The sequence below is a fragment of the Homarus americanus genome, unplaced genomic scaffold (genome assembly GCF_018991925.1).
Source record: "Homarus americanus isolate GMGI-L3 unplaced genomic scaffold, GMGI_Hamer_2.0 scaffold4060, whole genome shotgun sequence".
Lineage (NCBI taxonomy): Eukaryota > Metazoa > Arthropoda > Malacostraca > Decapoda > Nephropidae > Homarus > Homarus americanus.
Window position 1 is genome coordinate 1,439,736 of NW_024746161.1, and position 27,722 is coordinate 1,467,457.

A 27,722-nucleotide genomic window follows, 5' to 3' on the forward strand; every position below is an offset into this window, starting at 1 on the left:
GGTATTGGGAAGTCCATTATTGGGAGAATTTACTGTATTTAGTGATGAATGCTGTTGTAGATATCAACCTTCTTCTGAGGATGAACTTAAGCATGACCCCATGGAGGAGGGCCAAAGACGACACTAAGGATAACATTAAATGATGTAAGTAGAAAAAGGGGGATACTGTATGTTAACATTGCTTTTATTCATTGAGACTTTATGCTGATTGATTTTTTTAACTTTACAGTGCCAGTGTTAATAGACACTGGAATGAGTGTTTGTGCATGCCAGTGGAACCATAATGGAAGTGTTATGGCTGTGGCTGGTACCCTTCATCTCTCTACTGTGGGGGAGAAGGACTGCAATGTTGTCCAGTTTTATACTCCCTTTGGTGAGGTAAGACATGTTCAAAACAATCCACAATATTTCCTGTTTTTGAAGAAATTTATTTTGTAATTGCTAAAACAAACAACCTTTTTAACTTTAATGAATTTGTAAAAAGGCTGTTTTAAGGCAGTGCTTCTGTTAACCCATCATTAGGGATGTGAAGTTACAAGATTCTATTTTATATGAATATTAGTTATGGGAAAACAGTATTTTTGTTCAAGCTCGGAATGCGACTTCAGCATATGTTACCTAGGTATGTTAATTCCTAGCCAATTCGCCAGGCCAACATACAGGCAATTAAAACATCTGATAATTACTTAATAAGTAATATTAGGAAGACACGTCGCTGCCTGGCATTTAATTGCAATTCTCAAACTTCCTCCTTCACCCCACCACTATACGCATCACGACCCTCATCTCTTGCCTCAGTTCGAAATATCCTTGGCACTTAACGCTTGGAGTTTCTCGAAAAAGGTTTAAATAGGTTGTTGGGTAATTCCAATATAGCTAACCAAGTATTAGCAGGTCATAGACCCCAAATTTCTATTCAATATGAGAAAGCTTGGAATCTTTTTCAACAATTTATCAAGTTAACAATTCCAGATTCATTATCGGAAACAGTTGTGTTAGAATTTTTAGAATTTCTGTTCAGAGTTAAAGGCCTGCAAGGATCGACAATTGCATCTTATAAATCAGCGTTGGTTGACCCTCTGGCATGGGGTTTTAATATTACTTTGAACCCAAGGATTTATCAAATGCTAAGATCGTCTTTTTTCATTCAGAGACCCCCTCGACCCAAGAGAATCCTGCCTTGGTCTCTGGAAAAAGTTACTAATCTTCTTATGGGGCCATATAAATCTGAACAGGGATAAATTACTCCAGAAGGTAGCTTTCCTTCTAGCAATAGCAACGGGTATGAGAATCAGTGAACTGATTTTAATTTCCAATAATCCATCATTATTGGTATTTTCTGACGAGGATGTTATCCTTTTTCCTACGGAGATCCTAAGAAAAAATGAAAGGGAAGATTTCCAAGCTCAACCTATTAGGATAAAACATCTAATGGATGAAACTAGGGTTCCTCACATATTGTGCCCAGTTAAAAATCTTCAGGAATGGTTAACCAGATTCCCTAATCGAGGCCTTATGTTTTCTCATCAAGGGTTGGTAAGAAATTATTTCCTAGTCAATTGACAAAATCCTTATCTCAATTGGTGAATCAAGCAGACCCTGGCAAGAAATTTTTGGCACATGACACAAGGAAATATGCAGGGTCTGTGGCCTTTCTGCGGCATATGAGTCTCAGTCAGATCAAGGAAATGGGCTTTTGGAGATCTTCAAAAACTTTCAAAGACAGCTATCTTCATCTATCTCTGAGAGATGCTTCAAATGTGGTGGTGCTGGGTTCCCCTCCCCCACTTAGTCAATCTCCACTACCAGGACCTTCTTCCTCATCAGAATAAATTGAGTACAGTTAACCCTCACTTTACGCGGTTAATGTAACCCGCAGGGTCCCGCGGAAAGTGAGGAACGCGTAAAGTGAATAACATAACATATGGGATTAATTGAAATAGAGTCCGGGCCGACCCCCAAACTCCACTTTTTGACGACACACAACTATGTTGTAGTAAAAATTTTATCTTAACTTTATGATGGTATGAAAAATGCAATATAGAAGAGGTTAGGGTTAGGAAAAATAAAGGCGTCAATATAGGAAAATAAAGTTAGGTTAGAAAACTTAAAAGTTATGTGGAACACTTACGCTAGTAGAAGAGATGGGTCGGCACACGTGATGGAGGTTGGTTCCGCAAGCAGAGGCAGATTATCAGCCTCAGGTGAATCATCACCATTACTAGGTGAATCACTCATCATCAAACACTGACAGTTGTCAGGGCTTCCTGACAAATCCCTCAAAGTCATCTTCACTGTCACTATCACTGGCTTGGGTCATGTAGGTTGCGGCTAGAACTCGGTTATGCTTTTTTGACGGCTGGTGCTTGGTGTTGTCTTGATATTAATCGGATGTACGGCTCCATAGCCTGCACCAGCCGGTATGGAAGACTTCATAGCGGTCATCGCTATTGTCGCGAAAGGAAGGACTTCATTTTCTTGCACACCCATGGTACCCTTTATTATCACTATGAGTTAAACTGCAGTGTTCTTCGGAGAATGACGACCTTCTTCTCCCTCTTCACTGACGTGATCTTCTTCCAACATCCGTCGGCAGTCACTTCAGGATCCTGATCACCTCCAGGATGTCAGTCAGCAGGTCTCGAGAAGCCTGAACTGTAAATAGTTCCATGCAGCTTCCAAGTAAGGTCCATCAGTTACTGCAACATTCTGAACCTCACCAAATACAGGTTAGAGACTCCTCCTCCTCACCTGGTATTCCATGCAACACATGTCTCCATGCATGACTTAATGTAAGTAATATTGAAGCGATCTCATGATCTACCAAGAAGTCCACAGTTTCTTTTGATGTTAAATACTTCAGAATTGTTTGAACAGCATTTTCGCTGCTGTGCCAACTGTTGATCCTCATCTTCGCTTCTTGCTATCGGTGGTGGTGTCACTCAGGTTACTAACTCTTCCCTGGTGTTGGTGTAGTCGTTCAGAGTTTGAATTTTTTCGTAGAGAATGCAGCTTTTATATTACAGATTAACTCTTGGTCCATGGGCTGTAATATAGACGTAGTGTTGGGAGGAAGGAAGACCACTTTTACGTTGGGGTGACGATCTAACAGTAGGGGCGAGTGTCCTGGTGTGTTGTCCAGCAGCAACAAAATCTTGAATGACACATTCTGTCGCTCACAGAATTTCTTTACATCGGGAACAAAACAGTCATCAAACCAGGAGAGGGACAGTGTAGAGAACATCCACGCCTTACGTGCGGTCAGCCAGTGGACATTTAGCTTGGTCATGTCCATGGTTTTGTAGGCGTGCGGCTTGCGTGCTGTGTGGATCACCGATAACTTGAGCTTACAGGTACCGGAGGCATTGGTGGTAAACAGGACGGTGATGCGTTCCTTCTGCATCTTCCGGCCCCGAATCCTGCTGGCATTCTTTACAACGAATGACTTGGAAGGTAGCTTTTTCCAGAAAAGACCAGATTCGTCCATGTTAAACACCTGGTCGTCACTGTACTGTCCTTCCTCCATAATCTCACGTAAAAACGGAGGAAATTCCCTAGCCGCAGCACGGTCAGCACTCGCTTCTTCACCACCAATGTTTATATTGGTGATCTTGTTCCGGATCTTAAACCTCTGTAACCACCCAGAGGAAGCATTAAAGGGTTTGGGCTCTGTAATTCCCATCTTTCGTGCCACTGCAATGTACAGTTCACGTGCGTACTCCTTAACAGAGCGCGTGTCGACCGCCATGTTCCGTCGCGCCTGACGCACCAAGTACCTCACAAGTAATTTTTCTGTCTTGAGAAGCACCTGGTTGTGAAAATACTTGATCACAGAAGCACCTGTAGACTTTGTGATCTTCATGTGCTCCTTTATCTTGGCTGCATCCTTCTTTATTGTTCGAATCGTAGATTCATTCACACCATGCTGGCGCGCCAAATCAACCTGCCTTGTTCATTTCTCCAACTCTTGGATGATGGTATACTTCACCTCGTAGCTTAAGGAACATCGTGTCTTCTTTGGCTTAGTGCCGCTGGGTCCAGGTAAGGAAAGGTTTCTCTCTGGGGGTGGTGGTCCGGCAGAAGCCATTTTACGGAACAATGGATGCACGATTACACGGTGTGGCCTTGAGGGATGAAACTGCCGCGGCTAGGTCAAGCGTCGTCTCTCCTCCCTCCCTCCCTCCCTCCCCCGGGTGGACACGTCATAATACTTTAAGCCAATTACAGCTAGCAGCAGAGGGGGGTAGGGATGCATGGCCAATCACAGTCCGATACATCATATGACGTCAGTGATAACGCAACAAAGACACACTGCGCAACCTTACCGCGCGGCTTCCCCAAGCGGAGGGAGGAGGAGGGAGAGGCGAGGAGCATAGGCAGGCAGGCGGGTGGGGCGAATCTAAAAATAGCGTCGCGCCGGACACTCTCCGCATAATGGGGTTCACGTACCGCGTAATGTGAGCACGTTAGGTTCTGGCAAGGCACCGCGTAAACGTGGAAACGCGGAATGTGGGACCGCGTAAAGTGAGGGTTAACTGTATCCTTTTTGTGTAAATTAACATTTTACCTGCCTGTAAATGTTCCTAATTTTGGAAATATTCCAAACGGTTTATAATATAATCTGGACCTCAATCAGCGGAGCCTTGTATGCAAAGTCACCTCCCTCTCCACCTCCTGCTCGGGTATTCTTGCTGACGTGGCATTCAGAGCTTGAACAAAAAGCCGTTTTTTCTAAAAAACAGTTTTTGTGATATAGCTCGGAATGCGACATCCATAACCCACCCATCTCAATCCATCGAGAGTTGACTTTTATTTACTGCTCGCTCTGAGGCAAGAGATGAGGGTCGTGATGCGTATAGTGGGGGGGGAAGGAGGGTGTTTGAGAATTGCAATTAAATGCCAGGTAGCGATGTGTCCTCCTAATATTTCTTATTAAGTAATTATCAGATGTTCTAATTGCCTGTATGTTGGCCTGGCGAATTGGCTAGGAATTAACATACCTAGGTAACATATGCTGAAGTCGCATTCCGAGCTATATCACAATAACCGGTTGTTAGAAAAAACTGCTTTTTTTTCTTTATTTAAAATTTTGCAATTTACATATACGGCCACTCCTCGACTTACGACCTACTTGACTTACGACCACCCGGATGTACGACCGCCCCAGTCGTACCAAAAATTTTTCAAATTTCGTATTTTTGAGTCCCGACGTTAGTGATTGCACTGTGTACTGACAAAATTTTTGTTTGTAATTCCCTTTAAAATGGCTGGCATGCTTAAAAGTGCGAGTTTTGTGGTGCTGAGAAGAAAAAGAGACACACATTTTGATTTTCTATATATTATTTTTGCATTTTCGACTTACGACCTGGAATTGGGTCCCTAACCCCGTCGTAAGTCGGGGAGAGACTGTATACATAAATATTACATATTCACATATTTGTCCGTGAAGTATTTGGATGAATTTTCTTTTAAATTACACTTGATCATTCATTTATTATAATATATCCTGCTTTTAATAAAGGCTAAAGTCTCCTTAACATTATAATTTTCCTTCCTACTTAACCACATACAGTAAATATAATCTGACATTAGCATGATCATTATATTCTTATCCTTGTTATCACTACAGTTAATATTAAACATTAAGAAATGCAGATATAATTTGCTATTGACATTGCAGACTGTATTCAGGAAATTTTTAAACCATTTAATTATCTCTTTTTTCTAGAAAAAGAAGTAAAATGCATGTAACGGATATTCTACCTCACCACATCTTACACAACTATCATATTGTTTTATGTTTAAAATTTTTAGTCTCTGATTTGTTGGTAGAGTTTCATGAATATACCTATATATGAAGCCTCTCTGCTGAGGTTTCATATATTTACATGTAATATACAGTGAACCCTCACTTTACGCGGTCAATTGAACCCACGGAGGCCCGCGTAAAGCGAGAAACGCTTAAAGTGAACAACATAACATATGGGATTAAATGAAATAGAGACCAGCTGGCCCCCAAACTCCACTTTTTCCGACACAATACCTATGTTCTAGTAAAAATTACATCTTAATTTTATGATGGTACATGCACACAATTAATACTTAAGAGAAATACAGTCGCCAAGTTAATGTCCATTCAAATAATGTACTCGACCCCCTCCCCCTCTTCTCACACTACACTCACTGGCTCTTCCCTCTCTGAGAAATTTTTGGGGGAAAACCACTAGATTTTAAGGTATAGTAATAAATAATACCTCAAACTAAAGTTAGGATAATATAATTGACATTGCTGGATTCCTTGTAAGACCAGGAATATTTTGAATATAAATGTCATATATTTTGCACAAAAGATTACATATTTACTCAGAGTAAACAAAATACTTACATTAGATCTAAAATTTGTATGTCTAATGCAAAATCTATGATGTTTATATTCAAAATGATCATCAAATTGTAAGAATTCCAGCAATGTAAATTATATTCTGGTCGGATAATTTGTATGAATTTTATGAGCTAAATAAAAAAATTATACTTCACCCGCGTATATGAGTAGATGCACCGCGTAAAGTGGGAATTCCGGTTCTGGCAGGGTACTGCGTAAATGTAGAAACGCGTAAAGTGTAAAGTGAAACCTCGTAAAGCAAGGGTTCACTGTATTCCCAAATAAAAGGCCATTTAAACAGTGGATACTTAACACAACTGCTGGTTTAGTCCATATCATTAACATATTGTATACATCTTTATTCTTGACATTGGGAAAGTTATGAAGCCTTGTTATCCTTCTTAGGGTATTGATTGCATTACTGTAATAAGGTGGAGACAAGTAGGAAATATAATCTGAAGGTTTCATTTCTAATAGATAACTGGTCCTTATACAGTACTGTAGTTCAAATAAATGGATATGAATGATTTATGCTGTACACCACTTAGGGTGTAAAGAAAAGTTGATTCTGTAATGTTAAGTATGCATTTATTAGGAAAAAAATTATTGAGGAAGTTTTCAGAAAGACAGATAGATGAAATAAGAATTAGATATAAACATGTCTAATGTATGAGTGATAGGTTTGTGATGAAAGTTTGGCTCATTGATTCTGAAATCCTATTTTCTTGCTAAGATTTTAGGTACTCAAACTATCCAACCAGGAGCGAACTCATAGCAATGGTCTTAAATTAGACAAATTCAGATTTAGGCACGAGGGAGGTAAACATTGGTTTGGAAACAGAGTAGTTGATGAGTGGAACAAGTTACCAAATATCATCATCAACTCAATTATGACTGGATAGCTCCAAATGGCTCCCGGCCCCTTGGCCGACAGATGTTTGGCCGACGGATATTTTACCGACGGACATTTCACTGGCGGACATTTCACTGAACGGACATTTAACCGAATGGACAAATGGACTTTACCTAACCTAACTTAACCTAACCTAGTCTATCCTTTAGTAAATGTGCAAAAAAAAATTTATATCATGGAAATGTATCACATTGCAATTATGTTATTTTTTTATCCTGTGTTTTATAAAGCAAATACATTGCAAAGAAGAAAGAAAAAAATTAAAAAGGCCTTATGTCCATTCGCCCAAATGTCCATTCTGCTAATTGTCCGTTCGGTCTATTGTCCGTTCGGCCAAATGTCTGTCGGCTCAATGTCCATTCGGTCAAATGTACATCGGTGAAAAGTCTGTCTGCCAAATGTCCTTCGGCCATCTGTCCGGTCACGGCTTCAAACATAGATTGGATGGATATTCAGTGAGTCCTTGCTTAACTTCAGCCCACTTAATGTTATTTTGGTACTACGTCGCTAACCTTTAGAGACCAAAACTTCGTTTAAGGTTCTGGTGACTCGGCACAAAGTCATTTACTTCGTCACGGACTACTTCTCTCCCTACCCTCTCCCTAAGGACAAATATTTCATTAACCTTTTTCACAATACTTGTACTGTATGTATTTAGGATGGTGTGTGCATATAAATGAGTAAAAATATATGAAGAAAAATAAGTTTAAAAACATGTACAGTACTTAAATGTATTTGAGGGACTAAAATTTTTATCTCTTGTGCAAAATATATGATATGTATATTCATATTATTGGCTTTCTTGCAAGGATTCCAATAATGCAAGTTATATTCTGCTAACTTTAGTCTGTGATATTTTATAAGATAAAAACTTTAGGCATAGAAAACCACCATCACCCTTACCAGAAGTTGGAGGGGAGTTGATTTATTATGACAGCTGGGTCGGAGCACAGACAACGGTTACCTAGTGGTATTTATTTATCTGTCGTGTAGAAGAGTTTTAAGTTTTTCTCTTATAAAAGCTCAATGAATTGGCTTTCTAGTAATGCATACAAGCACCTCACCAAGCAACACACAAGGAGCTTTGAATTTATGTGCAGTATATGTAATGTATTTCATGAGGCAAAGGGAGGCTCAGGAACGTAACTCCCGTATTTTATCTATTTCTTATGTGTCAATTGATCCGCTTAACGTTGTTTCGTATAACGTCGCATTTTCAGGAACATAACCCCGACGTTAAGCAAGAACTTACTGTATGAGCAATAGGGTTGGGTGTAAACTGGACTGCCCAGTATGTAAGTGGCTTTTGTTCTCTGCATACATGGTTGAGGGTTTAGTTCATCATACCTGTAAAAGCAGTGGATCTCAGATCGTAATATCTCAGTTAGCCAGAATCCCTTTTGTAGAATTTGAAGTTTACTGAAGAGCATGTTCAGGAGTCAGGTGGTTAGGTGACATGCCAAGACACTTACACAGCACACATATTAACAGCACTACTAAACCATTGTCTTATAACATTTTACATTATAATTTCTATTTTAAAGTTAATTGATACATGATGGCTCGACTTGGCTACATTTGCACTTAGACAACTGATCAATGAATAAACCAGGGCATATGGAGACTCATTATAGACCAGTGTTGTCGCTAAGCTTTGAAAATTCAACCACAATTTCTGAGCAACCATATAAATTATCACAATCTGTATTCAAATGTACTAAGTTAATTACTAAAATTTTTATGTATAGTGCAAACTATGGGATATTTTACAAAAAATTATTGCTATCTTGTAAGAATTCCAGAAATGCAAGTTATATTCTGTTAAATCAAGTCAGTGACATTTGTAAGCAAAAAACTTAAACTCCCTACCTTTTATAATCCTTGAGTACATGTTAATCACTCCTCCTCCCAGCCAGCAGTGGGGGGCTCATGGCAGTGATAATGATTAATAGGATGAATTTTGGTTTAGGCTTAAAGATTTCTCTTATAAAATGTCACAGACTTGACTTAAGAGAATATAACTTGCATTGCTGGAATCCTTGCAAAATAGCAATTAATTTGAATATAAACATCTCACAGTTTGCACAGGAGATAAAATTTTATTCCTCTAGCATATTACATTGAGTACAATAAAATGCTGCTCAAAATTATGGCTTTTTCACAGGGAAAAGTCTGTATAACTAGCCCCAGTGATCAGGATATTATGGTATCGAATGTTACAGAGTAGCTGCTCCTCGACTTACGACGGGGTTAGGGACCCAAATCCAGGTCTTAAGTAGAATTGGTCGTTAGTCAAAAATGCAAAAAGTAATATTTAGAAAATCTAAAATGAAATACAGTACAGTAAAAGTAATCAATAATGAAGAATGAATACAGTGTTACTGTGCACTTACCTTTAATGTAGTCAGCTGAATGCACACGGGACCCCCATAATTTTTGAATTATACATGGAGACTACATTAACTGGATGAAACAGAGGAGGAGACAGGGCTGGGTGGGTCATCAATGTCGCTTTCTAAAGACAGGTTAACATACAGGGGAAACTTGCTTGTTGAAGGTATTAGATCATCTTTAGGGAGTGAAGAGGCAGCACTGGTGGGGCATGAGGAGACAGCAATGGGGGACTTCTTAAAATAGATGTCCAATTTAGACTGCACAGTTTGCCTTTTCTTTTCATTGTAAATCTCCCTGTAGCAAGCAAGTGCATTTTGGATCATTTTGTCAACTTGTGCAAAACGCTCAACATTTTGATCATTCCATCAAACATTTGCATCCCCTTATTAATTGTAGCAAAGGCCTCTGCCATTTGTTTCTTCTTCTACATTTTGACTCTCTTCTTCCTCTGCAATTTTCTGTGCATCCAGTTCAATAAGATCCTCGTTACTTAGCTCTTCTGCTACACTTTCAACCAGCTACTCAACATCTTCAATATCAATTTCTAACTCCAGCTGTTTACCCAACTCCACTATCTTGTTACTAATCTCAGAAATTACTTCATCTTCATTGAATCCTCTGAAACTGTTCACATATCTTTTCAGGACTTTCTTCCATATTCCATTCATGCACTGACCTGTAACCTCATCCCATGCTGCAGCTATGTTCTTTACACATTTGAAAATCTTGTAGTCCTTCCAAATCTCTCTTAGCGTTTTCTCACCTTCAGTAGCAGCAACAGCCTGAGCGAAGGTCTTACGTAAATAATTCGCTTTAAAAGCAGCAATAGCACCTTGATCCATGGGTTGGATGATAGAGGTAGTGTTAGGTGGATTGTAGACTACCTTAACATCAGGGTGCAGGTTGTCCAGTTGTGGTGGGTGTCCCGGAGCATTATCCAAAATTAACAAAATCTTGAATGGAATCCGTTGTTACAGACAATACTCCTTGGCTCGTGGAATGAAACAAGTTAGAAACCAATCCTCAAACAGTACTAGGGTCATCCATGCTTTTTTATTACTGCGATAATACACTGGCAGTGTGTGCTTGCTGACATGTTTAAAAGCCCTTGGGTTCTCTGAATGATATATCGTGAACGGCTTTATCTTGAAACCAGCTACATTCCCTCCCAACAGACGTGTGATTCGGTCCTTGAATGCCTTGAATCCCGGCATTGTTTTCGCCTCTTTATGGATATATGTCCGTTCTGGCATGCGCTTCCATAATAAGCCAGTTTCATCCACTTTAAATATTTGCTCAGGTATATAATTTCCCTCCACGATGACACGATCTAGCTCCTCCTTAAAAGCTTCAGCAGCACCCACATCAGCACTTGCTGCCTCTTCACTCATCTTAACACTATGCAAACTGTAGCGGTTCTTAAACCTTTGGAACCACCAATGACTTGCTGTGAAGGTTTGGTCGCTCACATCTCCTGCCTACTCTTTCAGGCTTTCGAAAAGGCTTCTTGCCTTAGCCTGTAGGGTTAGAAGGCTTAAAGGTACACGCTTTTGTATCTGATCTTCCATCCATATCACAACTAATTTTTCCATCTCATGAATAGGACCTTGTCTTTTTTTCATTATTTTTGTTCCCTTTATAGGTGCTGATCCTTTCACTACCTTACGAATACGTTCCTTGTCCTTCAAAATTGTCGATATGGTCAACTACGAGAAGCGTAGGTCGCTTGAAATGGTTGCTACTGTTTTTCCATTTTCATACCGCATTATTATCTTCATTTTCGTCTCAAAAGTAATTGACTGTCTCCTTTTCTTCTGAGCACCACCAGCACCCTCACTTCTATGCTTGCCAGTCATTTTAAAGTGAATTAGAAACGAAAATATTGCAGTACACAGCGCGATCACTATCGACAATAACGACAGCCAAACACAAACTAAGCGCTCTGCGGTGTGGATGCTGTAGCCACGCGGCGACCCAGCCCACGCGACGCTCTCGTACGGGACGGAAATGTTTCGGTCTAGAAAATACGTGTGTCATTTGAAAAATTTTTGGTACCGACTGCGGAGGCCGTATGTGCGGGTGGTCGTACCGACTGAGGCGGTCGTATGTGTGGGTGGTTGTAGGTCGAGTATGTCGTAAGTCGAGGAGTAGCTTTCGAATATATTGTTTGTTTAGTTCTTTACGTAGAGACTTGGGGGTAGAAACTAATAAGTTGAGCTTATTAATGCCAATACCCTTCGGTTTGTCATTTAAGGATATCATATTGGAAACGTCTCATAGAGGATCATTATGGTATCAAATTTATCTCTTTAACACAAATAAAAATTGTAACGAATGCTTTGAGGTAGGGAGGGAGAGGGAGAATGGTCTATTAGGGGTAAATATGACTGCACCATCCCCTTCTACTATACAGCCTCATTCATGATACAATATTGTATATTTGTTTTTCAATAATTAATAAAGATACGTTACTGTTGTAAAGGCCTGGGACTTAGGGATATGAACCCCTTGCCAGCCCAATGAGGATCATATAAAAGGAAAGTCAAGAACCATGGTTTTTTTGAGGGATAACAAACAACCGTTCGAGATGGACATCTCTTTACTATGAAAATAACACAAAACTCTGACACCACTCACACAAATATCAAATAACAATTACGGGAGTTAAACAATTAGGGTAGTCAAACAATTAATTGAGTCAAACAATTACGGGAGTCAAACAATTAATGAAGTCAAACAATTAAGGGAGTTAAATAATTAATGGAATCAAACAATTAAGGGAGTCAAACAATTACGGGAGTCAAACAATGAACAGATATTTCCTATGGCGGCGGCCTTGGGGAAGGTTCTGGAAAGCAGTGATCCACTCTCAGGGGGAAGGTCAAGTCAGCTTCCTCACTTGGCGCCGGCGAGCGATGTCTTGCTACACAGGAGAGACACCTGCACAGACGGTGTGGAGGAAGTGGCGATGATGTGGCAGCCGCGGTAGTAGCTGGGATAGGTGTCCGGAGATTGACAGTCGATTTGTGAAGGTCTGGGGAAACAGCCCACGAGTCCAGGACCTATGATGAGATCACAATCAGAATTTGAACGAACAGCGGGGTGCAAGTACAGCTGTGACTAACGGCTGGGTAGTGTCTGATTTGTGTGTCGAGGCAGCAGTGACGATCTCACCTCCATCTATCACCTCAAGTGGGGGACGCGAACAAGCAAACGAGCGGCGGGCAACCATCCTGTTCGTTACAGCCCTGACAACTGTAATAATCTGTACCCTTTATAAACCATACAGAATAGTACTATGTATATATCTCATAGGTAAAATATAATTTAATTCAAGACATCTTCAGGTCATAAGACCCTCTAATCCCCCAACCAACAGTGGGTGACCTGACATTGCATCAGGTCAGGTTAGTAACATGACCCAATAATATCCGACCCAACTTTCATCACATGATTACAGTATGTATTACAGTCAATTGAGTTAAGTGTCTGTCTATTCTAGACTAAAGATGAAAGATCTGCTGCTGATTACAATATATACAGTACAGTAGTATACATTAATATGTTAACCCCTACGCCCCGGGCTTAGGTGCCGCTGGCCGTATCCCCCACGTGGGGTAAATCGAGAAAAAATCATCTTTTCCAAAAATAATTTGTTACCTTTTTAAATGATAAAACAATAAACAATAAATAAGAACAACTATATATAGACCCTCTAGAAACTTTCCTGGGGCCGCAGTGGCGACGGAGATATGGGGACAGCTTATTTGACGGTGAGCGCTTGTGGTCACTACGCACTTAGCGGCCATTTTCTGCTTGCTTTTGTGTCCAGGATGGCCAGTAATGCATATATTTACTGACCATAATACTTATTTCCTATAAGTAATTCATTTAGAATACTGTATTTGATTTGCATTATTTTTCATAAAAAGTGCTCGGCGACACACTCAGTCTGTAGCTAGGCTGTCTGGCTGCCTTTGTGTTTGGTAGAGCAAGTACAGGTTGTACCTCTCTGGTCCGGCAACCTCGGGACCTGACCGGTGCCGGACCATGGAAATTCACCCTTTTCCTGGATAGATAGTGACTTGTGCTTATGCTTGGCAGCACTAGCACCACTTTCTCTGCATCATGGTCTCTTTGAAGACATATTGAAGGGTTAAATGTCGTATAGTAGCTTCTCAAATTTCGCGAGTTTTTAATTCAACGTATTTTATTGGAACATACACACAAAAAAAATATAAATAAAAATTTTGACGGCGGAAACTTGAATTTCGACAGGTTTGAACGGCCCGCCAACGTGCAGACGACGTGCATAATTGTGTAAACAGCGTCATTTCTCTTATGTACAAAAGATTAATTATTATTTATTACTGAATGTCTTTTTTATTGAATTAATGTTTATGTGTGCAAAATGAGCAATACAATTCATTAATAATACAGTGACCCCTCGTTTAACGAACGCCTCGGTTAACGAAATTTCGGTTAACGAACTGCCTTCCATAAGGATCTTCAATTCGGTTAACAAACAAAAATTCGGTTAACGAATTTCTTACGAACCGACCTCAACATGTTTTTGCTTGCACTGACCAGGCAACCAGCTTTAGTGTCAGTCCGCCAATACATTAATCGGTTCTAGGGCTTAAATTCCTTACTATTTTAGTAAATATCAAGAAGTTTATACTATTCAATAATTTTAAAAGTTTAATATTCAATTTTTTAGTCATTTTAACAATTATTGAACATAATTGAAGGTAAAGTGACTAGTTTAATGCGTGGCATCCAGCCTCTTAACACAGCAAACAGGCGTTAGTCTCTCTCTGTTTTCACTGGAGGTAACATCTTGCTTGAGACTCTCTTCAACTAAATGCTTTTTCTGTGTTTCCAAGCAAATTATTGGTCATTTTGAAATATATTTTACATATTGACAATATATAATGCAGTGCAGTGTTGATTTAAAGAAAATAATCTTGAATTACACCAAGAGAGCTAAAATTTTATGGGTGAAATGGCGCCATGGGGTGACTTCTCTTCCACCCCAATGCCTTCTCTTCTTCCTTCTCCTCCACCCCCATTCTAAATCCCATCATCATCATCATCATCATCATCATCATCATCATCATCATCATCATCATCATCATCATCATCATCATCCAGGAGCCTTCTACATACACACCTCAAAGTAAGTGAACCTTTCTACCATTTTTGTTGAATTTAGAAAATTTTCGGTGAGCTGGGACCAATTACCCAAAAACCCATTGAAACAATGGTTTCGGTTAACGATTTTTCGGTTAACGAACGACCTTCTGGAACGGATTGAGTTCGTTAACCGAGGGGTCACTGTACGTAGAATATTAAAACATACGAGGAAATGACACAGAATTGTTTTCGTTGATTACAAAACCAGTGACTGACTGGTTCTACATATAAAACTAAAGAAAATAAGACCTTGGCTGTAGCTGTAGTAAAATTAATATGGTTGTTTTAAGTAATGTTATTTAATGTTAATAAATGGAACAATAGAAGTAGCTAACGATAATGATAAAGAAAAAAGAGAGAGCGCGTATGTAAGTGCGCACACGTGAAAACATATCGTCATTACTTTACATAAGAATATGAAAGCAACACTTATTTACTGTTCATATATATTTTAATTAATGTTTCTGAATTTGTTTTTATTGAATTAATGTTTGTGTGTGCAAAATTAACAATACAATTTATTAATAATATGTGGAATATTAAATCACACGATGAGATGAGACGGCTGCCGGCATTGTTTATGTTAAAGCTTACAAAACGAGTGATTGATTGGTTCTACATATAAAACTGAAGAAAATAAGACCCTGATTGTAGCTGTAGTAAAATTAATGTAAATAGATAAATATGGTTGTTTGAATTACTTGTAATGTTATTTAATGTTAATAAATGGAACAATATAAGTAGCTAACCATTAATGGTAAAAAAAGTGAGACTGCGCGTATGTAAGAGCGCACATGTGAAAACATATCGTCATTACTCTACATAGAATATGAAAAGCAACACTTATTTACTGCTCATATATATTGAAGGGTTAAATGTTGTACTCTGTATAGACAAGCAGAGAGAGAGAGAGAGCAGCCGAACTGCCGGATGTAAATAAACCTTAATTTCCCGCAGCTTTGTTGTTGTTTTTTTTAAGGGGATTAGCCCACCCGGGCATAGGTCACTGACCCACATTGGGGCCTGAGGGGCAAAAATTTAATACTCCTGTAATAATAATAATAATTCACATAAGTAAAAAAAAAAAAAAAACTGCCGATCTACCTATTGGACAAACTAAAATCGTTCCGGACCACGGGAGTTTCCGGACCACAGAATGCCGGACTAGAGAGGTACAACCTGTAATGCATATAAATAATTATTGAAATAATAATTCCACAAATAAATACATTTATAACATAATCATAGCATTATTTACCAGTAATACTACACTACAATACAACTACACTACTTTTAACAATATTACTTTGATGTAACATGACAAAATGGACAAACATTGAAAATGAAACAAACAAAAGTAGGTAATTATGTTCAGGAAGCTTCCCTGTGGCCGAGTGTGTGGCGTAACAGGCAAATAGTCTCATGGAACCTAATAACCCATGCTGGGCATTAAAAAAATCCCATGAAAAGCCACGGCTTCCAGAACGTCAACCGTGGCATGCCGGACAGACATTCCGTAACGTCAGCTGGGGCGTAGGGGTTAAGCTGGATGGATGGTGGAGGTGTGGCTGAACCAGGGGCAGGCTGAAAGAGAATCTGAGTCTTATTTACACTCACCTCAAGGCTGAAGTGTGTATACGCATCTGAGTAGGTGTTCAGGATCTCCTGTAGGTCACGTTCAATGTGAGCGACGAGGGTGAGGTCATCTCCATACTGAAGATCAGTAATGGAAGCTGCTGACACTTTTGTTCCTGCCTGGAGTCATCTTAGTTCAGATGCGGTTGCTGCCGAGATATTCCTCCCGGAGTTCAAAAGCATTATCCAGGAAGGAGGCTACTCAGCTAAGCAAGTCTTTCAATGTGGATGAAAATGGTCTCTTTTGGAAGAGGATGCCTGAAAGAACATACATCTCAAAGGAAGAAAAAAGAGCGCCAGGTTTTAAAGCAGCAAAAAACTGCTTCACGTTGCTGCTTGGCACAAATGCTGCTGGTGACTTCAAGCTGAAGCCTATGCTATTATGTCGCGCTGCCAACCCACGGGCCCTGAAAGGTTACTCTAAGGATCAGCTTCCTGTTATCTACAAGGCAAATAAGAAGGCATGGGTAACCGGTGCCATATTTAGCCAGTGGTTAAATGTGTACGCCGTCCCTGCACTCAAGGATTATTGTGCCAAGGAGAATCTGGACTTCAAAATTCTTCTTGTCATTGACAATGCTCCAGCGCATCCTCCCAGTCTCGTCGACTTACATGACAATGTTTGAGTTGTATTCCTGCCTCCCAACACGACAGCACTGATCAGCCTATGGACCAAGGTGTCATCGTCTCACTTAAGGCGTATTATCTACTGCGTACCATGGACTAACTGCTAAAGGTTACTGCCGGAGAAAATAAACCTACGATCCAAGAAAATTGGCGGGGCTTCAACATTCTTCATGCAATCGACAATACAGTCGTGCGCCGGTTAACGTCCTAGATACGTTATTGGAAACGTGACGTTAACCGAAATGGACGTTGTCCGATCATCACATAAACTTTTTATTTATACTTATGTGTATGTGGAATACTATATACGTACATATACACTTTTACTGTTAAATCACTACTGTAATGTGATACAGGTGATTAATTTTTATCTCTTGTGCAAAATACATGACGTTTATATTAAAATTATTCACTGTTTTACAAGGATTCCAGCAACGCCGAGCAGATGGGGGAGAGGGTGGGAGCCAGCGAGGGGGCGTGGGAGGTAGTACGTTTGACAGTTGGCACAGCCCCAGGTCTAACGAGTGAATATAAATAACAAAGCTGGGATTCTTGTAACATACTGATTAATTTGAATATAAACATGCTATAATTTGCACTGGACATAACAATTTTAGTACCGTAATCAAATTAGTATATGTGCACTCCAGCTTTGCACTAAGAAATCTATGTAAATCTACCCAAAAATACAGTTGAAAAACTTTTTTATAAAATGTACTACAGTACTGTACACTAATGTACAAAAATTTTTATCTCTTGAGCAAAATATATGACGTTTATATTCAAATTATTGGCTGTCTTGCAAGGATTCCAGCAATGCAAATTATAATCTCCTAACTTTAGTCTGAGATATTATATAAGATAAAAACTGTAAGCCTAAAAGCCTGGCTTGGGGGCGGGGGGCTGACGGAGCCAGCTACGCCACCCAGCGAGGGGTTGGTGGAGGGGTTGAGGTGATAAGTTGAGGCGAAGGTCTCTGTGTGTTTATTTAACAGTCCTACAAAGTTTCTCTCATTTTAAAATGCCAGTGATATGACCTAGGAGAATATAATTAACGTAGCTGGGATTCTTGTAAGATACTGATTTATTTGAATATAAACATGTTGTAATTTGCACTAGACATAAGAATTTTAGTTCCGTAATCAAATTAGTACATGTGCACTCCAGCTTTGCACTAAAGATTTACAGTATTTCTTTTATGTTTCTTTTAGTATGGTGTGTGTATGTAAATATATGAAAATAAATGAAGAAATTTATGTAAATCTACCCAAAAATACAGTAGAAATTTTTTTATAAAATGTACTACAGTATTGTACACTAATGTACTACATTTTTTATATCTTGAGCAAAATATATGACGCTTATATTCAAATTAATCTCTGTCTTGCAAGGATTTCAGCAATGCAAATTATATTATCCTAACTTTAGTCTGAGATATTATATAAAATAAACAAAGAAATCACCAATCTTTTATCTTGAACACGAGGGTGGTGGGAAGACGGCGGGGGAGGGGGGGGAGGTGACAGAATGTCTGGCGTTTGTTTGTTTTTTTATTTGAGATAAGATTTGACAGTTGGCGTTGAAGGCCTGCCTGCGTGTTTATTTATCATTACTTAAGAGTGACTAAGCTCTTCTTATAATTTTCCACCCAAACGACCTGAGTGAATATAACGTACATTGGAGGGATTCTTGTAAGATAGTAATATATTTGAATGTGTTTTTTTTTTTCATATATAAATTTTAATTGTTTATTCCTTGATAGAGGAAGTGGGATCCTAGTGCTGTCACTTGGTACCCCTGTACCATAACACCAGAAGCAACTGGCCAGTGTCACAAGTATATACAGTACAGTACAGTCATCTCTTGGTTATCGCGCCTAATTGGGACCCCGCCGATAACGGAAGTACAGAACCTATGGGATTTATTCTAATTGGTTCATTTACCCAAGACCCAACCCCAAGTTTCCCATTTTACGACCATTTAGACCCACTAAATATATATACAGTCAACCCTCACTTTACGCGGTTAATGTAACCCACAGGGTACCGCGGAAAGTGAGAAACGCGTAAAGTGAATAACATAACATATAGGATTAAATGAAATAGAGACCAGCTGACCCCCAAGCTCCACTTTTTCCAACACAATACCTATGTTCTAGTAAAACTAACATCTTAATTTTATGATGGTACATGCACACAATTAATACTTAAGAGAAATAGAGAAATACAGTCGCCAAGCTAATGTCCATTCAAATAATGGACTCAACTCCCTCCCCCTCTTCTCACACTACACTCACTGGCTCTTCCCTCTGAGAAATTTTTGGGGGAAAACCCGGTATAGTAATAAATAATACCTCAAACTAAAGTTAGGATAATATAATTGACATTGCTGGATTCCTTGTAAGACCAGGAATATTTTGAATATAAATGTCATATATTTTTCACAAAAGATAACATATTTACTCAGAGTTAACATTACATCTAAAATTTGTATGTCTAATGCAAAATCTATGATGTTTATATTCAAAATGATCATCAAATTGTAAGAATTCCAGCAATGTAAATTATATTCTGGCCGGGTAATTTGTATGAATTTTATGAGTTAAAACAAATATCTTCAGTTAATAAAAAAAATAAATATTCTTCACGACACTATCTGTCAATCAAAGTACCCCACCTTGCCTCCCCCCTCTTCCAACCGCGTGGTCAGTCCCAACCCTCCCCCCCACCCCCCACCAATCCTCCCTTCAAGAGAAAGAGTGGGTGAAAATACTAGATTTTAACATTTAGTATTAAATAATACCTCAGATTAAAGTTAGGATAATATAATTGATATTGCTGGATTCCTTGTAAGACCAGGAATATTTTGAATATAAATGTCATATATTTTGCACAAAAGATAACATATTTACTCAGACTAAACATTATATCTAAAAATTTTATGCAAAATATATGATGTTTATATTCAAAATGATCATCAAATTGTAAGAATTCCAGCAATGTAAATTATATTCTGGCCGGGTAATTTGTATGAATTTTATGAGCAAAAATAAAAATCTTCAGTTAATAAAAAAAAAAAATATTCTTCACATGGTAACAGATGGTCGGTCGCCGGTCCCTCCCACCCCCCACCAACAGTCCCTACTAGATAAATGTGTGGGAATACCAGACTGTTTACCTTTTTAGTAATAAATAATAAATCAGACTAAAGTTAGGATAATATAATTGACATTGCTGGATTCCTTGTAAGACTAGGAATATTTTGAATATAAATGTCATATATTTTGCACAAAAGATAACATATTTACTCAAGAGTAAACATTATATCTAAAATTTGTATGTCTAATGCAAAATCTATGATGTTTATATTCAAAATGATCATCAAATTGTAAGAATTCCAGCAATGTAAATTATATTCTGGCCGGATAATTTGTATGAATTTTATGAGCTAAATAAAAAAATTATACTTCACCCGTGTAAAGGGGTACACCCACCGCGGAATGTGAGCATCCTGGGTTCTGGCAGGGCACCGTGTAAACGTGGAAACGCGGAATGTGGGACCGCGTAAAGTGAGGGTTGACTGTATAATGTTATGGTAAATATCATAAACACACATAGGCATGGCTAGGTTTATTACAAAGTGATGAAAAGGGTACGCTTAATACTGTAGTCCACAAAACATGTAGCTATGCTTTTTTTTATTTGGTCCCCCGTCATATGAGTCCGTTTTCTCTCACATCAGGATACCTGAGTCCTCCGTTTTCTTTCTCTATCTTAGAGTGCACCAGAAACTTTACTATTTTTAGTAATGCCACAGAATTTGAAATTGCAACCCCAATTGCAACTGGGGTTGCAATTGTTGAGGCAACTAGATATGTCTGATTACAGCAAATGTGTTATTGTCAATTTGTAGGTGAAACATTTTATCCTCAATAGATGTAGGTTAACATTTCACCTGTAGGCAAATGCTTAAAAAAGCCTAGGTAAGGAAGCATATTCCTTTTTAACACATAATATCTGACCAGTATGGGGAGGATCATCATGTCTCCGTCAGGGGGTCGTGGAGTGGTGGTTCAGCAGGGGTCAACGTTTTTTTTTTTTAGGGGGGGAGGGGGGGGCACGGACGTATATGTGATCGGACGTTGTTCGGTCGGACGTTAACCGGCACATGACTGCATTGGCAAGGCATGGGAAGAAATTTCAGAAAGTTGCCTGAATTGTTTGTGACGTAAGTTATGGCCCGAGTTCGTGAACAGTTTTATGGGATTCACGGACTTAGTCCCATCTGTGAATAGGGATAGTCTCAGCTTGGTTAGACAGGTAGGCTTTCATGAGTTGGAATCTGAGGATATTGAGCAAGTCCTGGCATCCCATACAGAAGAGCTTACTAATGAAGATCTGCAACTGCTAACAGAACACAGTGCCACTGAAGATGACGACGAAGAAGAAGAACCACAACGAACGCTAACTACGAAGAGGATAGCAGAAGCATTCAACATGATCCAGCAAGGAATGCAAATCTTCATTGATGACAACCTAAAAAGAGAACATAGCTCAAGTATTGTACACAACATGGAGGAAACTCTTAGTTGATATAATGAGATCTACAAGGACATAGAGAAGAGGAGCATTGAGCAGTCAATTCTGGATTCTTTTTTGCATCACTGGAAGGCAGAAGCACCATCTTCACAACAGCGTGCAAGTGAGGAGGAGCAAACAGCAGCGGAGGAACCCCAGTCAGAGCGGAAGGAGGAGTAACCCGCCGGGTCTCAGTGACTCGCCACCCTCCTCCTCTCCCACCTTCCTTCTCTGCTCCACCACACACTAGCTCCACCACCCACCACACACTAGCTCCACCACCCACCACACACTAGCTCCACCACCCACCACACACTAGCTCCACCACCCACCACACACTCGCTCCACCACTGCCATCCATCAGTGAGTACAATACAAAATGATTTAGTTTATATATATATATATATATATATATATATATATATATATATATATATATATATATATATATATATATATATATATATATATATATATATATATATATACAGTGACCCCTCGTTTAACGAACACCTCGGTTAACGTAATTTCGATTAACGAACTGCCTTCCATAAGGATCTTCAATTCGGTTAACGAAAAAAAATTCGGTTAACGAAGTTCTTACGAACCGACCTCAACATGTTTTCGCTTGCACTGACCGGGCAACCAGCTTTAGTATCAGTCCGCCAATACATTAATCGGTTCTAGGGCTTAAATTCCTTACTATTTTAGTAAATATCAAGAAGTTTATACTATTCAATAATTTTAAAAGTTTAATATTCAATTTCTTAAGTCATTTTAACAATTATTGAACATAAATGAAGGTAAAGTGACTAGTTTAATGCGCGGCATCCAGCCTCTTAACACAGCAAACAGGAGTTAGTCTCTCTCTGTTTTCACTGGAGATAACATCTTGCTTGAGACTCTCTTCAACTAAACGCTTTTTTTCTGTGTTTCCAAGCAAATTATTGGTCATTTTGAAATATATTTTACATATTGACGATATATAATGCAGTGCAGTGTTGATTTAAAGAAAATAATCTTGAATTACACCAAGAGTGCTAAAATTTTATGGGTGAAATGGCGCCATGGGGTGACTTCTCTTCCACCCCAATGCCTTCTCTTCTTCCTTCTCCTCCACCCCCATTCTAAAGCCCATCATCATCATCATCATCCAGGAGCCTTCTACATACACACCTCAAAGTAAGTGAACTTTTCTACCATTTTTGTTGAATTTAGGAAATTTTCGGTGAGCTGGAACCAATTACCCAAAAACCCATTGAAACAATGGTTTCGGTTAATGAACTTTTAGGTTAACCAACGACCTTCTAGAACGGTTGAGTTAGTTACGGAGGTCACTGTATATATATATATATATATATATATATATATATATATATATATATATATATATATATATATATATATATATATATATATATATATATATATATATATATATATATATATATATATACTGTTTTCTATAAAAATGCCATTGAATTTCTGTATATGTAACGTATTTTATGGGGCAAAGGGAGGCTGGCAAACGTAACTCCCGTATTTTATCTATTTCTTATAGAAAAAATTGATTACGTTAACGGTGTTTCAGTTAACGTTTCGGTTTTCAGGAACGCAACCACAACGTTAAGCTAGGACTTACTGTATCTGGCAGGCAGCAAAGATCATGTCAGTGGTGCCACGGGATGGTCTAAAGCCACAATGAGATTCTGAGGGGAAGTTTTCCGCCTCAGGAAGAAGTCTGCTGAGGAGGGCTCAGGCGATAATCTTGCCAGCTGCGGAAAGTAGCGAGATCCCACGGTAGTTGGCATAGTCTAACCTTGTCTCCCTTGTTCTTATAAATTTTGACAATGAAGGCGTCTTTAAGAGCTTGGGGGATTTCCTCCTTTTCCCATATATTCTCCAGGAGAGAGTGGAGACTGCTGGTAAGCAGAGGTCCCCTGCTTTATACACCTTGGCTGAGATTCCATCAGGCCCAGTGGCTTTGTTATTCATCTGTTTGATGGCAGTAGCTACCGCATTCAGGGATGGAGGATAGCTGAGGTGTGTCAGCTCTGGATGCTGAGAGACCTGCTGGGTAGTCAAGACATCCACATCAGTGTTTTGATTGGGCAGTGAAAGATAATGTTCTTTCCAGCACTGAAGGAGGCTTTCATTGTCTTTAATTATGGAGTTATCATCGGATAAGCGGAGGGGGGCTGTGCCATGAGTGATTGGCCCATAAAATATGCGCATCTTGTGCTGATCTGAAAGGTATTGCGAAGTTCTTGCGGAAGGTATCAACTTTGGTATGAGACTGAGGGTTGTTTTGCCATTCAGTTAAAGCAGCACGTGTATCATTGACGAGTACATTGATTGCCGGATTATTTTCATTAAACCAGTGCTGGTGTATTCTTTTGATCTGGCCGAGGGTCTCTGCAGGTTTTTGTCATGACAGTGTTGAGAGTATCCCATTCGGCACTGGGAATTGAGTTGTTTGGTGTTGGGTTGTTTATCAGCCCATGTTCGATCTGCTCTCTGAAAGCATGTGCTACCGCTCGAGCCTACAGATGCTTAGTGTTAAAACTTCTTCTGGAGGCTTGCTGCCTTCGCCGTTTTCGGACGACGTTAAGTGAGAGCTTGGCTCGGACAAGCCGATGGTCAGTGTCGAAGTGCTCTGAGCCACACATGGCATGGATGATGAGGACATCTCGGCAATCTCTTTCTCTGACAATGATGTAGTCAATTAGATGCCAGTGTTTGGATCGTGGGTGATGTCACGAACCTTTGAACTTGTTGGCCTGCTGAAACAAGGTATTGGTGATAGTGAGGTTGTATGCAGCATACTTGCTGAGGAGGAGTAGGCCATTGGGATTACACTTGCCTAGTCCATTTCTCCCTTTGGTTCCCTGCCAAATGTCAGCATCTCTGACAACTCTGTCATTGAAGTTGCCAAGGAGCACAACCTTATCTTCTCTGGGGATAGAGGTTAGCACCCTGTCGAGGTCGGCGTAAAAGTCCTCCTTGATGTCATCCTCTGCATCCAGTGTTGGGTCATATGCACTGATGAAGAAGGCTTGATGCGAGTGATTCAGTGGGCTCAGAGCGTCATGAGGCGCTCCTTGATTCCAATAGGCATTTCAGTTAGCCTGTGTAGGATGCGTTGGCAGATGGCAAAGCCCTTCAAGACATATTCAGAATATGCTCTCGATTTTTCAACCTCGGAAAATTTGTTCCCAAAGCCGGAATGTTTTTAAAATTCCGGCATTGGGAATGCTTTCTGAGCTAATTTCAATTCCGGCCATCGGAGAATTCCAGGTTTGAGGGATTCCGGCTAACGGAGATATTACTGTATTGTAATAATTTTTGACGACTTTTATAGTTTCATTAAATGCAACAATAAACACATTGGCTCGGCTTGTGAGTCAGAGATGTAGTTGTAGCCCTTCACCTACACACACATTCACTCATCACAAATGCTCACCCATACTCTTAATTTTTATTATTTTATAGTTTTATATAATATTTCCTTTATTTCTATGACACCTTGTTTATATAGAGTAGAATAATTGTTACAGAAGTCCTTTTTTTCTGAGAGCTGCACCAGTAGTCAGCTGGATGACATGTCAGCCAGCTGCGACCTGGAGAGATGGTATTGCATGTTGCCATTGTTGCATATACAGGGTAATGAAACTATAAAAGTTGTGGAAAAATCATTTATTAGTAGCCCCGTTGCTCAATGTTCAGAGGTGTTTTAAGACGTTAGTAACGAAACCATTGTTTCAATGGGTTTTGGGTAATGGTTCAGCTCACAAAATTTCTAATTCAACAAAATGGTGAAAAGTTCACTTACTTTGGTGTGTAGGCTCTGGATGATGATGATGATGGGATTTGGGGGTGGAGGAGAAGGAAGAAGAAGGCATTGGGTGGAAGGATCACCCCAGCCTCCACCTAAAATTTTAATCTCTGGTTTAATTCAGATTATTTTCTTAAATCATCACTGCTTATATTTGTCAATATATAAATATATTTCAAAATGACAATAATTTGGAAGAGAAAAAAGCGTTTAGTTGAAGAGTCTCAAGCAAGATGTTACCTCCAATAAACGAGACTAGCCTGTTTGCTGTGTTAGAGGCTGGATGCCGGCGATTAAACTAGTCACTTTACCTTCAATTATGTTCATAATTGTTAAAATTACTAAAAATTGAATATTAAACTTTAAATTATTGAATAGTATAAACTTCTTGTATTTACCAAAATAGTAAGGAATTTAAGCCTAGAACCGATTAATGGGCGGACTGATACTAAAGCTGGTTGCCGGTCAGTGTAGAAACATGTTGAGTGGGTTAAGAAGTTCGTTGTATTTTTCGTTAACCAGTGAAGATCCTTATGGAAGGCAGTTGGTTAATCAATTCGTTAACAGTGTTGTTAACGAGGTCAATGTACTCTAACATAACTAAAGAAATTAAGAAAATATAATATACAACTTTAAAATAAGAAATATGAAGAACATGGATGTGTATTCTGTGTGGGAGGTGATTGTAAGTTTATACTATTCAATAATTTTAAAAGTTTAATATTAAATTTTTTAGTAATTTTAACAATTATTGAACATAATTGAAGGTAATGAAACTAGTTTTATCTCGCCATCCAGCCTCTCAACACACCATACAGGCGTCAGTCTTTGTGTCTTTCAGTGGAGGTAACATCTTGCTGAACTAAATGCTTTCTGTGTTCAAGCAAATATGGTCATTGAAATTATTCATATTGACAATATATAATGCAGTGCAGTGTTGATTTAAAAATAATCTGAATTACACCAAGAGAACTAAATTTTATGGGTGAATGTGTCTGCTCTCTGCTACTCCTCCTCCACCCCCATTCTAATCCCATCATCATCATCATCATCAAGAGCCTTCTGCACACACCTCAAAGAGCCTTTTGTTGAATTTAATTTGGTGGTGAACAACCATTGAAACAATGGTTTCGGTTAACGAGCAACCTTCTAGAACGGATTGTGCTCGTTAACCGAGGGACCACTGTACTACTTCCAACACTTGCTAACATCAAGGAAAGGGTCTGCATCCATGCCACTACGGATATGACCAAAAGAGCGCCGGGTGTAATGTACCTTGAATGTGCGTATTACATCCTGATCGAGAGTCTGAATAAGAGCAGTGGTTTTAGGGCATAGGAACACCACCTCTACACCTGGATGGTTAAACTGCAAACTTTCTGGGTGGCGTGGTGCATTGTCTGTCAGTAATAACACCTTGAATTCCACTTTCTTGGAAGCAAGGTAATGGGATGAAGTATTTATGGAACCAGTCCAGGAATGCTTGCATAGTTACCCATGCCTTTTTGTTGGACTGCCAAAAAACTAGCAAAACGTTCTTGTTTTTTCCCTCTAAAGCCCTAGTATATGCTGAGAGGTAAAGCAAGCCAGGCTTGATCATGTGGCCAGCTTCATTGTCACAGAAGATTCGTGTCATTCTGTCCTTGGCTGCCTTGAACCCAGAGGCACGCCTTTCCTTCTTGTGTATATATGTTCTAACTGGCATTTTCCTCTTATATAAACCAGATACATCAGCATTAAACACTTGTTCTGATTTATAGCCTTTCTCTTCTATTATTTTCTCTAACTTGGCGGGAAGTAGGTAGTAAGTAGTAGGCAGCTATCAAACAGGGAGGTACTACCGCCTGGGAAGATATTGGAAGCATAATGTGTTGTCTAATGGTAGACCCTGCTGCCATATGGCATCACGAAAATTGTGACCAAGTCCCAGGTTGCTGATCTGACTTTCTGCCTCATTTACACACAATTGCAGGGTCTCAATTGTTTCTCTTACTATTGGCAATACAACATACTGTACATACTGTATATCATTTCTCACTAATGATATTTGTATTTTTTGTTTTTGTATTTATTTATGGCTCCTTATTATTACAGGGGGTATGATTATTATTATTATTATTTATAATTTTTATAAATTGTTATTACAGGTTAGCAATACGTAAT

General features: G+C 39.2%; 2 protein-coding genes across 2 annotated transcripts in view; both read left to right on the plus strand.

Annotated features, from left to right (window-relative positions):
* Positions 1-608, plus strand: part of LOC121879019 (WD repeat-containing protein 35-like) — a 31,423-nt gene extending 30,815 nt beyond the window's left edge. The window contains exon 3 of the mRNA XM_042385472.1: positions 230-608. Within this exon, the coding sequence (XP_042241406.1) occupies positions 230-438 (209 nt within the window). The 3' untranslated portion in view covers positions 439-608. The remainder of the gene's footprint in view (positions 1-229) is intronic.
* Positions 1-27,722, plus strand: part of LOC121879018 (DNA helicase MCM8-like) — a gene marked incomplete in the record, with an annotated part of 122,718 nt that overhangs the window by 63,003 nt on the left and 31,993 nt on the right.